Source organism: Loxodonta africana, chromosome 23, assembly GCF_030014295.1.
Source record: "Loxodonta africana isolate mLoxAfr1 chromosome 23, mLoxAfr1.hap2, whole genome shotgun sequence".
In the NCBI taxonomy this organism is placed as follows: domain Eukaryota; kingdom Metazoa; phylum Chordata; class Mammalia; order Proboscidea; family Elephantidae; genus Loxodonta; species Loxodonta africana.
This window is the reverse complement of record NC_087364.1, coordinates 60,247,861-60,261,470: the sequence shown is the minus strand read 5'-3', so window position 1 is coordinate 60,261,470 and position 13,610 is coordinate 60,247,861. Positions and strand designations below refer to the sequence as shown.

The window sequence follows — 13,610 nt, the reverse complement described above, 5'->3', positions numbered from 1 at the left end:
AATTAATGGTAGAAAACCATACTCAGTAACTTACGGGCATGGTTGTGTCTGGACCAGTAATAGCAAAGAAGCTGGATCCTCTGTACTTTCTCTGCCTTAAAGAAGGAATTGTCATTCCTTTCTTTAAAAGCATGGATAACTCTTGCAAAGCGTTCAAGGGAAAGTTAAAAAACTGTTTGAGTTTAAAGTTAAATACCCTGATTTATTTTCTAGGTACAAAATAATATCTTTAGATGCTTGGCGTGTAGACATAAGCAAGAACAAAATAACCAGGGTTGACCAGAAGGCATTGTATTTCTGTGGATTTCCCACTCTGAAACACATCAAACACAAAGTTAGTGGCTACTTAGTTCAGAATTTTTTCGTTTTTTTTTTAATGTGATGTGATTATTAAAAAAGAATTAAAATTAAATTCTCTGACTTCTTTTAAAGTTTTTTTTGAAGAAAAGTGGGGTACAAGTATTCCAGCAAAGCAGTCGTGGAGAAAACATGATGTTGGAAATCTTATCAAATGCAGACTCAGACGAACTTGTAAGTATTTTATTAATTATTCATTTATTAGGTACTTAATATGGATGAAACTATTCTAGGTTCTGAGGTGTTTACCAAAGAGGTATAACATCTTTTAACTCCAGAAGTTTACTGTCTAAATAAGGATAAAGCAAGGAAACATATACACAAATTACCTAACAGTTCAGGACATGTGTTACTGTGATACAGTGAGCAAAAATAATGCTTCAAAAATTTTGAAAACATGAGCTATGTAAGCTAAAGATTAAGTACACACTTACAGATGAGAAAAGACTTAAGCTGGGTGCTAAAAAATGGATTAGGACCAAGAGGAGTAAAGGAAGGGGAAAAGGCATTCTAGTTGAAAGGAATAGCAGGGACTGGAAATTGAAGTAAAAAATAAATGTGATACATTATCTTACTTTAACTTTTTTGTGTGTCTGAAATTTTTTTTAATGCTTTTTCTTTTTTAGAATAAATGTGATGTATTTGAGGAGAAGGAGTAGATAAACCTGACTGAAGCAGAGGACTTGTATTGGGAAATAGTGGAAGATAAGGTTGAAAAAAAAAACAGATTGAGGCCAGATTATGGAGGACTTGAATACAAGGCCAAGGAATTTGGACTCTTTTTTTTCATGACTGTTATCTTGAAATCAGTTTTTTCATAAAGATTAGTGTGGTGGGAATATAAGACACTATATTGCACAAAAGAGAAATGGAAAAGCCTGCCAAGTTCAGTGGCTGTTGGTTGTTTAAGTTTTAGGTGATAAGAACATAAACTGTGAAAGTGGCAATAGATCTGCTAGATGAACAAGACAAAAACATCGACAAATTTTGTTATTTATTTAAATGTAGGGAATAAAATGAGAAAAACATTAAACATGGCTTTGAGATATCCAGGCTAATTAACTAAAAAATAACTGTTTACTGGAATAGAAAAGTTGAATGGAAGAGTCTGTGGGGTTAATCATAAACAGTGATGGAATTTTAAGGTGGTAGTAACACATTCAACCGGAACTGCCCTGCCAGCCTTTCTCAACCAGGGTTCCACAAGAGATTTAAGCCCTATTGCCATTTTTAAATCATCCATTATATGTAACAAATTAATTTATTTTCTATGCTTCTGGAATGGTAATAGTTAATGTACCATTCTTGGGACAATCAAGAAAAAATAATCAAATCATTTTTGTGTGTTCTGTGGTCCAGTTGGAGAGCCTCAGTTGAGAAAAACTCTTTATAGACCGTTTAACACCTGGGGTAAGAACTTGGAGGGAGGTAGGGATTTAAGAGTCTTCAGCAGGGAGGTGATGGCTGAGGCCTTGGGGCTCATTTCTCTGAAGAAAAGAAACACTGAGGTTTCAAGGTCTCAGCATAAAGAATAACGCACACTTATAAAGGATGGAAAAGGAGCCAGAAGAGACATAGTGGTCAGAGGAGTAAGAGGGAATCATTCCCAAGCTAAAGTATTATCACAGAAGCGTGGAACAGGGGCTGTATGCTGCATAGGTTCGAGAAGAATAAACACTGAAGCAAGGTCTGTGAATTTGTCCTTTAGGGTATCATTGCTGGCCTTTGAGAATTCCATTCCAATAGATTGGTGGGGGCAGAAGACTAATTCCTGAGGTGTAGGCTGGGACTAAATACATAGGCTGTTGAGAGAGCAGCGTATTGAGCCTTGGTCAAGAAGTTTATAATTGAAAAAACCAAAACCAAACCCATTGCCATCGAATCGGTTTCAACTTACAGCATTCCTATAGAACAGAGTAGAACTGCCCCATAGGGTTTCCAAGGGGCAGCTGTTGGATTCGAACTGCTGATCTTTTGGCAGCCAAGCTCCTAACTGTTGGGCCACCAGGGCTCTGAAAAGGAGACTAGAAGCATAACTGTGGGTGGAGTAGAGGCAGTTGGTCCAGCAAAGTCTGTATGAAAGAGGGGAGGTAGAGCTGAAGGAGAAAGGAGGTCTTAAAGGCACTGGAGCAGGAGGGAATGTTTGTGATGGTATGATCCCATGTGAGGTAATAAGGGAGTTCAGCTAGAGCGTAAGTGAGAGGATTCAACTAGGAAAGGGGGACAGCCTTTTCCTCAAACAAGAAAACCAAAAGGGTGGGAGATTAAAGTGAAAGAAATAGATGTATAGTAAGGAAAAGAATAAGTGGGGCAGCTTCGTTCTAATGTTGAAACTTACTTTATCAGAATAGTCATTCTATTGTTTTATATGTTAACACGAAGAAATGTCTAAATGCCAAAATAAAAAGTTACCCCCCAAAAGTCTAAAAATAGTCATCATTAATTGTTAAAGAAATGTAATGATCAAGGATGAGAAACAGAAAAAAGGTGAATGAAAATATGTATTTAAACTTTAGTTTCAACTGCAAAGTTATAGTCTAACCTATGTGTATAAATTGAATTGGATAAAACAAACTAAAGCTAGAATTTTCACTTAAGATATTTCATACTGAATATTTGTACAGCATTTTATAGTTTACAAAAAGCTTTTGTGTATATTATCTTGAAATGAACATTGTGAAGTAGATTTTATTCTTTCTCATAAGAAAAAACTTGAGACTTAGTGGAATTTAATGATTTGCTTAAGATTATGTACTCGAAAGAGGTAGAAGCCAAGTTTGAATCCACATCTCCTGACTTTAAGTCTAGTGTTCCTTTTCATTATTATCAGCTACAAACTGAAATGAGAGGAGAATTCTTAGATTTTAAAATACCTGTTTGATATGGAATAGTGAATAGCCCTTTTCTAGACATTTCTGCTGCTCTTTTCAACTTTTCTCAGTTTCAATGAGAAAAATAAGCAAAATAATCATGAGTCTAGTTAGTGGGATCGTAGAACTTTACAACTGGGGATTGTGTAAATCTGTTCCAACTCAGTTTTACAAATTAAGAAATTTAAATGGAGATTGGAAAAGACACTTGCTCAGATTTACACACTGGTAGAACTAAGAATCTAGGTTTCTTGCTGAACTGTTTTCTAAAAATAGAATTAGGCTATTTATATGAAGAGTAAAACACTATACCCAGTAAACCCAGTCAGTGCTATTCTGTTTGATTTTTCTAAAACTCACTTCTCTCACCAAGTAATTTCATTCAGGATTACTGTCAGTGGCCACTCTTTACTGCCAGGGCTGTTGAGACAGTAAGGAGCAGGCAAGCTTCCTGGTGTCCTGATGTTGGTCATAGTACCTTTAAGTTGGTCATAATACCTTTCTAATGAGAAGAGATTGGCAGAGGGGAAGGTAAATTTGGAAAATAAGAAAAAGGAAATAGCAAAAGAAGTGATAATAACAGTAATAACCAAACCAAACCTGTTGTCATCAAGTAATAATAATAGATAAAATTTATGGAGTCCTTCTTAGTATGTCTTATGTGCTTTTCATGGGTACGTTCTAAATTCAAGGATGAAGTGAAAGACAGAGAAAACAACAGAAGAAAAAGAATTTTTTTTAAAGAAGAAGAATAAAGGAAAGAAGTGGAAACACTAAAATTCTGGCAAACGCATTGAAAAAGAGTTAGCAATAAAGAAAAATTAAGAAAACTGAATTTGAGTGGATGGAATAAGTTAGTTGCATTAAAGTCGAGAAGAGCATGTATACTTGAGAATAACTGCCTTGAGTGAGCAAAGTTTTCTTTCTAACTTTTATTTTAAATTCAGGCTATTTCATCTGGTTTAATTATTAAGGTGAGGTTTTTTTTTTACATATATATTTTAAATACTTATAAGCATTTTGGGAACCCTGGTGGTGTAGTGTTTAAGTGCTATGGCTGCTGACCAAAGGGTCAGCAGTTCAAATCTGCCAGGCACTCCTTGGAAACTCTATGGGACGGTTCTACTCTGTCCTATAGGGTCGCTATGAGTCAGAATTGACTCGACGGCACTGGGTTTTTTTTTCTGGGTATAAGCATTTCAGCCAGTTTTATTTTTCATTGTGCTTTAGGTGAAAGTTTTCAGCTCAAGTTAGCTTCTCATACAAAAATTCATACACATATTGTTACGTGACCCTAGTTGCAATCCCTATGATGTGACAGCACACTCCCCCTTTCCACTCTGGGTTTCCCGTGTCCGTTCAATCAGCTCCTATCCCTTTCTGAGCCAGTTTTTAATTGTCTGACTTTGCCTTTCTGAAGTTTTCTCTTGGACCTGCAACATGAATGAATTTTTCTGTTTTTACTTTAAGAGTATAGAAAATGTAGCTTCATCAGTGCTTGGAAAGTCTGTCTTTGTTAATTGGCCTCACCTTGAAGAAGCTAGAGTTGTAGCTGTATCAGATGGAGAAACTAAGTAAGTAAGATTTCATTTACAGTATTTTTAACTTAACATTTGCTGTGCTACATCATGGCTTTTATTGATTCATTTTTTACTGATAAAATTATTATTTAAAAAAAACAACACTATAGAGAAAGTGTAAGCCCTCTCATCACATATTAAAGTTCAACAACTATTGATAATTTATTGTACATCTCTTGAAATATTTTTTCATTGTTGTAAAAATGTACATGACTCAGCATTCCCCATTTCACCATTTCCCACGTGTACATTTAGTGATATCAGTTACATTAGTCATGTCGTGCGACCCTCACCAGTAGCCACGCTGCGTCCTAAACAATGACTCCACCTTTCCCCCGCCCTCCCGCTTCTGGTAAGCACTAGGAAACTTATGTCTCTATACATTTACCTATTCTAGATATTTCATGTAAGTGAGATCATACAATATTTGTCCTTTTCTGGTTGATTTACTTCCTTCAGCATGTTTTCAAGGTTCATCTGTGTTGGAGCATATATCAGGATTTCATTTCTCTTCGTGGCTGAGTAGTAGTCCATTGTATGTATGTACTACATTTTCTTTATCTCTTTACCCCTTGGTAGGCATTTATGTAGTTTCCACCTTTTGGCTAATGTGAGCAGTGCTGCAGTGAACATTGGTGTACATGTGTCTGTTTGCATCACTGCTTTCAAGTCTTGTAATATATACCTAGGAATGGAATTGCACCTAGCAGCTACTTAGGAGAAGAGACCTGGTAATTTGCTCCCCAAAAGCTTAAGGCCTAGGAATCTCTCTGGGGCAGTTCTGCTCTGTCACATGGGATAGCTCTGAGTTGGAATGGCCCACAACAACAACAATGGTAGTTCTGTGTTTAACTTTTTGAGGAACCGCCAGACTTTTCCGCAGTGGCTGTACCATTTTACATTCCCACCAGCAATGGATAAGGATTTCAATTTCTGTACATCCTCACCAATACTTGTTTTCTGGTTTTTGTTTTGTTTTTAATCTTAGCCTTCTTAATGGGAGTGAGGTGGTACCTCATTGTGGTTTTGATTTCACCTCCTAAATGGCTAATGGTGTTGAGCATTTTTTCATGTGCTTATTGGCCATTTGTATATCTTCTTTGGTGAAATCTTTGTTCAGATCTTTTGACCATTTTTTTTATCAGGTTATTTGTCTTATTTCTTGTTAAGTTGTAGGAGTTCTTTATATATTCTGAATATTAAACCTTTATCTGATACATGGTTCCCAAAAATTGTCTCCCAGCCTGTAGTTTGTCTCTTCACTTTGCTAATAAAGTCTTTTGTTGAACCAAAGCTTTTAATTTTTACGAAGTCCAGTATTTCTATTTTGTCTTCTCTTGCTAGTGCTTTTGGTGTCATATTTAAGAATCTGTTATTAAAAATCTAGTCACAAAGCTATACCTCTATTTTCTTATAGGTTTTCCTTGAAGTATTTTAGATATATATATTATTCTCCCTTCTTTTTCTTTCAATATCTTGGAAGTTTTTTATCCTAATTCTTTTCTACAAGTGTTTATCATTATATTATTTAGCAAATATACTTCTCTTTTTGACAAGAATTACTAGCATATACAACCTGACCTTTACCATGCTCCTCCCAGGGTTTGTTTAAATAACACATTCTTTTTTAAAAATACATATCTTCTATTTTTTTAGAATAAGTTATTAACATTGTATTCAAATTTACGATCATTTTATCATGATTGTTTAGACAAGTTATTCTTTGTCATTACCTTTATTTTATATAAACCATTCCTTTGTTGTTTTTCACATGACTAGAACTTTCACATGACTAGAACTCTCTAAAGTACCTGTAATTTTTTTTTCCTGAGAAAATGCTTTGTTTTCTGAGTTATTACATGTTCAAAATATAATACATAGGTTTAAAATCTTACAGGCCCAATCTTTTTTCCTCAGAGCTCTGCTAATGTATCTCAGTTGTCTTCTGTTATATATATGTAATGCTGATGAGAAGTCAATGCTCGTAAGATTTTTTTCCTTTGTGAATAATCTGTATTTCTGTATGAAATCTTGAGGATTCTTTTTTAATCCTTAGAATTTGGTTCCCTTGCCCTTTTGATGAATTTATCAATTTTCTTTTTTGTTCATTATGCTTTTCCTGTCATGTCTTAACAATACTTCACCTAGCCCTACCTGAAAACTTTGTTTTCTTCAAAAAATTTTATAGTTCTATCTTTTACATTTAAATTCCTGATCCATTTTGAATTAATTCTTGTACCTGATATATGGTTTAGAATAAAGTTCCTTTTCTATTTTTTTGCTTTTGACTGTTCAGCTGTTCCAGCACCATTTGTTGAAAAGACTGTCCTTTCTCCATTGGATTGTGTTTGCACCTTTGTCAGAAATCAGCTGGGCATATTGTGTGGATCTGTTTCTGGGTTCTCTATTCTGTTCCATTGATTTATGTTTCTATTTTTATGCTAACTCCAACTGTCTTGATTACTGTAGCTATATAGTAAGTCTTAACATCAGGTGAAGTAATTTCTTCAATCTTTTTTTTTTTTTTCATGATTGTTTTAGGTATTCTAAGTCTTCTGCTTTTGCATATACATTTTAGAATAAGATATTCTTTATCTACAAAAAATCTCAGTGGGATTTTGACAGGAATTACATTATATCCATCCATAAAATTTGGGGAGAAGTGACATCTTTATTGTGTTCAGTCTTCTAATCCATGAACATAGTATATATCTCTGTCAGTTTAGATCTTTGATTTCATTCATCAGTTTTCAGAGTACAGATCCTGAACGTATTTTATTAGATTTACACCTAAGTAATTTTTTCAGAGAAATTTTAAATGATAATGTGCTTTTAATTTCAGTTTTCCCCATGTTCTTTGCTAGTATGTAGAAATACAATTGCTTTTTGTATGTTAATTTTAAGAGCTATATCTGATAACCAAAAGTTCAGGAGTTTGAATCCATCAGCTGCTCCTTGGAAACCCTATGGGGCAATTCTGTTCTGTCCTATTGGGTCAGTATGAGTTGGATTTGACTTGATGGCAACAGGTTTTATTTACTGAACTTAATTCCTTGCCCCCTCCCCCCCTTTTTTAAAGATTTCAGGCCAGATTTTTGGTAGAAATTTTGTCATTCTGATTATTTCCTCTTAGTCTTATTTAACTCGGGCCTCCATCTCCCATATTTCCTGCAAACAGGAAGTTGGGCCTAATCAGTTGGCTAGATTCAGATTAAACTTTTTGGGAAGAATACATCATAGTGATACTGTATACTTTATATTGCAGTTGAGAGCATTTTTTAATTCTTTAAAATTTTTTACTTTTATTGGGTATTTAGTTTCTTAAGATAGAAAGAATATTTATTTTAAAATTTTTATTGACTTTTTTACAAATTATTTTTCTGCAATTTACATTACAATAAAAGGAGGCCTTTTTTTTTTTTTTTTTTTTTTTGCTGTTTGCCTTATAGAAACTTACTCACTTTGAAGCCTTACTGCTAGTACTCTATATAAACCACATGCTATTGGGTATTATAATTTTTTATTTTATTTTAATTTTTAAGGTTTTACGTGGAAGAACCTCCAGGAACACAGAGGCTTTATTTGGGAAGAACTTCCCCGCCATCTAAAGTGATCCATCTTGGAGATAAAGAACAATCTAACTGGACAAAAGAAGTACAAGGAATTTCAGAACAGTGAGTGTCATAAAAAATATATCATAGAAATAGATGATGATTTAATGTACTTCTGACTTAATTTCCCCTTAACGTAGTAGTCACTCTGAATATGGACTACCTCTTCATCTTATGTTCTAAAGAAAATAATGAGTTTCAGCTTAAAATAATATCTGGCTAACAGCAGTTGTAGCCTTGTCCAGTTTGTCACTAAAATACTTTATGAAGAAAATGAAAATACACAATCACTTAGTACTAGGAATAACAGTTAATAAGTTTTCTGAATTTAGAAGTGAATTTCAGTAACCATAAGGCCTTTGAATTTCTTGGCCACATGTAAGTAATGAAAATAGAGAGAAGACCCTCCTTTGTTCCTTTGTACCCAGACCCCCACGCCCCTTTGTTCAGAAAGACAAGGTCTTACCAACCAAATAGTGGAGAAGCTGGCCTTCTTCAGAATGCTAATTTTTGAGTTCACCAGAGTGCCTTGTGGCCTGTGCCCCATCCTGATAATACCTCTCTTTCTTCATCCAAACACTAGAATTTCCAAAAACAAAACAGAATAATAGAGACTGATAGTGGCATATGAAACAGTGTTATAAATGTATATCCATCAGCCCCCCATTCAAATTGTAATAGGTAGTTTAAATTGGTATACTGTTGGAGAATTTGGGGAAAATCCTCCACAATTTTGTAACTAATACCAGTCTATAATATCTTTATTCAAAGATGAGTAAACAGAGAAAATGTACAAAGACCATACAGATCCATCCAGCATAAAAGAAGGAGATAGCTCTCAAGAAATAGAGGTGCAGTGTACGTTTGCCTCCTAACAGTCTCAATAAGATGCCCCATCACAGCTCCCAGCATTCTAATTTTTTCATTATTGCACATAAACAAAATCATAATTATAAATTTATTTGTCTGGTTACTTTAATAGCTCTCTCCTTATATAGTATGCTCCCTGAAGGCAGGGAACACATCTATTTTTGTCACCACTATTTTCTCATTCATTGCCTAGTGTCACAGCACTTAGTAAATACTTGTTTATTTGAATGAATTGAAATTGTTTTAGTCAAGACTCTTAATTAAAAAAGAAAAAATAGAAGCATTTTTTAAGTCATTTGTTCATATATTCATCAATTACTTATTGATTACCAGCTAGGCACAATAGTAAGCACTGTAGATGCCATAACAAATTTAAAAAAATACACAGTTCCTACCCTTATGAAGCTTATAGCTGGTAGATGGGAGATAGATATTAACATCTTATATGAGTGTATGATCAAACTGCAGCTATGATAACTGCTCTGAAGGGGTGGTGCTCTGAGACCTAGCCAGGGAGGAATTTGAGAGCAGTGGTGGTTCAGTGGTAGAATTCTTGCCTCCCATAGGGGAAGTGAACCTCAGGCGCAGCCACCACTCCCATGTCAGTGGGGGCTCGCGTGTTGCTCTGAGGCTGAACCGGTTTTAGTGGAGCTCCTGTGTTAAGATGGACTAAGAAATGAGCCCTGGCAATATACTTCTGAAAATTAGCCAATAAAAATCCCCCCAGAAAGAAAAACCCAGTGCCGTCAGGTTGATTCCGACTCATAGTGACCCTATAGCACAGAGTAGAACTGCCCCATAGGGTTTCCAAGGAGCGCCTGGTGGATTCGAACTGCCGCCCTTTTGGTTAGCAGCCATAGCTCTTAACCACTACGCCACCAGGTGCCATAAAAACCCTGTGGATCGTTTGAGTTGCGGACTGACTCAATGGCAGCTGACGACAGCAGCAGCAGGGAGGAATTTACCTTAGTCAGGAAAAAGTTTCCCGAGTTAGTGCTGATTCACCTGAGATCTGAGCGTGAAGTAGACATTAGGCAAATAGTGAAAAAGGAGCATGTTTCCGGATGAGGGAAGAGGCACGTACAAGTCCCTGTGGCAGGAGGAAAAGCAGCATGTGTAAGGACCAGATGATGGCCTCTGCGACTAAGGTGAAGAAAACAAGAGGGAGCCTAACTGAGAACGATGAGTCAACAAAGGAAAAGGAAAAAACCTGAGAGGAAGGAGAGCAGTCAGGAGAGAGCTACATGATGTACATCAGAGAAAGAAAGTGTTTCAAGAAAAAGGCAATGGCCATGTCAGACATGAAGAGGTTAAGCAAAAGCTATTTTGATTGAATGATGGGACTGAAAGCCCGACTAGAGTGAGTGGGGAAATGACTGCGAGTTAAAGAAAGGGAAACACAGTAGGAATAGACCACTTATTCAAAAGGTTTAACGCGAAGGGAATAGAGAGACCTTGACCCCTTATACTACCTAATCTTTCCAGTCTGGTTGGGTTTCTACGATGGCAGCAAAGGTCAAAGAGAACAATCAAAACAGCAGGATGGACAGAAACAGCCTAAGTGCTGGATGGAACACAACAGATGAATGGATAAACAAAATGTGGTACATACATATGATGGAATACTGTGCAGCCATCAGAAATAATAAGTCCTCAAAACATAATGTGGATGAGTCTGGAAGACATTATGCTGAGTGAAATAAGTCCGTCACAAAAGGACAAGTATTGTATGACCACACTTTTATAAGAAAACAAGTATATATATACATACATACAGAGACCAGTGCTTGTTGGTAGTTAGCAAGGGAAGCACTCTGGAGATAGTAGACACTTGTTATTTTTGGTGATGGGAAAGATAGCATCAAATGTGGGTGAAGCGCACACAGCTCGACCATGGTAAATGATGTCATTAAGAAGTACACAAGAGAAAATGATGTTTTTTGGTAAAGGATATGACAAATACAATTCTGTAAAAACACCACCAATAACTAAAAAATATGCCAAGGTTTGTCCATGCTATATCATGTATCAGTACTTCAGTACTTTTTATAACCAAATAATATTCCATTTTATGGATATACCACATTTCGTATATCAATTAAATAAGTTAATGGATACTGTGGTGCAGTGAAATCTTTGATCTTTCTGACCATGGTCTTTTAACTCCCACCAAATGACTGGGTGGGGCTATACAAATAAGATGCTTGTGGCCCACCAAGGGGATTGGACAGCTTTCTAATAATGCAAATAAGATGTATGAAACCCTAACGAGGAGATTGGTCAGTTTTGCCATCTTGCTGGGCTTAAAATGAGTTACCGCAGAGGCGGAAAAGGGGGAACCTCACTACCGTCAAGTAGAAGAGACAGGAGTGGAGCATGTCCTTTGTACGTATGGTCCCTGCTCTGAGAACCTCATAGACTTTGGAGACAGAGAGCTGTAACACCTGAGAAGGCACAAGATGGCAAGAGGTAGCGGCAGAGAAATGACGGCAGTAGAAGCAGGAGACTGGTGTGAGATGGCACGTGGGTTTCCCGGTCCACAGGGCAAGGCAGTTACAGTGGACATGCTGCCCCACAGAGCAGGACAACTGAGTACCTTCAGGCAGGAGGCTTACTGGTAGAGTGGGGTACCCCCGGGCACTTATTGGCAGAGCTAAAGAGCTTTGTAACACTTGCCCCAGCAGGGCAGAGGCTGGGTCAAAGAACCGAGAGGCCAAGGGCCAGAGAGAGGCCTGCCTGTGGGCACAGCTGAGAAGAGGCTGCCCTGATCAAAGAACTACATCCTGAGTCATTCTTGATCCTGAATTGTAACCTAATAAACCCCATAACTGTATGGTCTTTAAGTTCTGTGTGGCCATTGCAATGAATGATCAAACCTAGCAGAGAAGTGTAGAATGCCATTGGAGGGACAGCTGGTGTCAGAATTGGTAAAAAGGTTGGAAAGAGGAGTCTGACCTCCTAGGAATCAGCCTCCGGCTGTTGATGTTGATTCTCCTTCCCCCTTGTGAAATGAGAGGAGGTCAGAACCTGTCGTACCATTTTTACAGATATTTGGGTTGTTTCTACCTTTTGGTTGTTGTGAATAGTGATGGTGTGAACATGTACAAGTACATGTTTGAGTCCCTGCTTTCAGTTCTTTTGGGTGTATATCTAGGAGTGGAATTGCCAAGACATGGTAATTCTGTTTAACTTTTTAAGGAACCATCAAACTGTTTTTCACTGGAGCTGCACCATTTTACACTCCCGCCAGCAGTGTAAGAGAGTTCCAGTTTTTCCACATCCTCATTAACACTTGTTATTTTCCATTTTTTATTTTTATTACACCTATCATTGTGGGTGTGAGTTCTCATTTTATCATCACACAGACACTGGGAGAGGTAGCCACAGAGTTAAACAAGTAACACACAAAATCTTAAGTTGGGTACTAAGAACTGACAGCATATTAATCCTTACTGCACTATTTAACGTTTGTTTAAGTGTTTGATGATGAATTGGAAGAAACCCGTTTGGGTGATGACTAAGTTCTATTTCCAGAATACCTGTCACACTCATGGATACATGTGTATTTCTTTGTTATTCTTTCTCTTAGTTACCTGAGAAGAAAAGGAATAATAATAAATGAAACCTCTGCAGTTATATACGCTCAGTTACTCACAGGTCGTAAATATCAAATAAATCAAAACGGTGAAGTTCGACTAGAGAAACAGTGGTCAAAACAAGTTCTTCCTTTTGTTTATCAAACTATTGTTAAAGTAAGTGTCCATCAGGTCTCACTTCCATCTGGATGTACACTGTGGCACATTGTGTAAAGAAAAGACGTTAATATTTATACGTAGACTAATTTAGCAATGTATGATAGAGATTATAACGGAACATAATTTGCAATTTACTGTAAGACTTTGTGAGGAGTATTACACGCTCAGACACTCACTGTGTATAGGGCTAAGGAGCTCATCTTTTTTTTTTTTTAAAGGACTTAATCTTGGGAAAAAAAATTCTAGCATTAGCTTACACACTTGAATTTTCAGATTTTTATTCACCAAAAATAGTTCCCATTAAGTAAAACAAAAATAGTTTGTTTCTAATCGTAGACATAGTAAGGGGACAAAAAATTTTTTAGAGCGTGTGGTGACCCTGTAATTTGGGGAGTACTGTATAATGTAGTAATCAAGAGCATAGACTGCCGAGTTGGCTTCTTAGCTGTGTGACCCTGGGTAAGGTTCGCCCCTTCCTGTGCCTTAGTTTCCTCATCTGTACAGTAGGGCTAATAGTGGTCTCTGCCACAGAGGGTTGTCTTGAGAATTATATTTCAAATAAATAAT

The 13,610-nt window shown here is 36.6% G+C and overlaps 1 protein-coding gene across 11 annotated transcripts in view; it reads left to right on the top strand.

The window, feature by feature from the left end:
* The window catches only part of XRN1 (5'-3' exoribonuclease 1), a 109,353-nt gene that overhangs the window by 30,608 nt on the left and 65,135 nt on the right, over positions 1–13,610 (top strand). For 9 of the 11 annotated variants that reach the window (XM_064275540.1, XM_064275546.1, XM_064275545.1 and 6 more), the window contains exons 17-21: positions 214–334; positions 433–531; positions 4,698–4,801; positions 8,350–8,481; positions 12,878–13,040. In XM_064275540.1, the coding sequence (XP_064131610.1) occupies positions 214–334; positions 433–531; positions 4,698–4,801; positions 8,350–8,481; positions 12,878–13,040 (619 nt within the window). Of the gene's footprint in view, positions 1–213; positions 335–432; positions 532–3,919; positions 4,656–4,697; positions 4,802–8,349; positions 8,482–12,877; positions 13,041–13,610 lie in introns of those variants that run through there. The other 2 variants (XM_064275550.1, XR_010319142.1) reach the window with 2 other exon arrangements.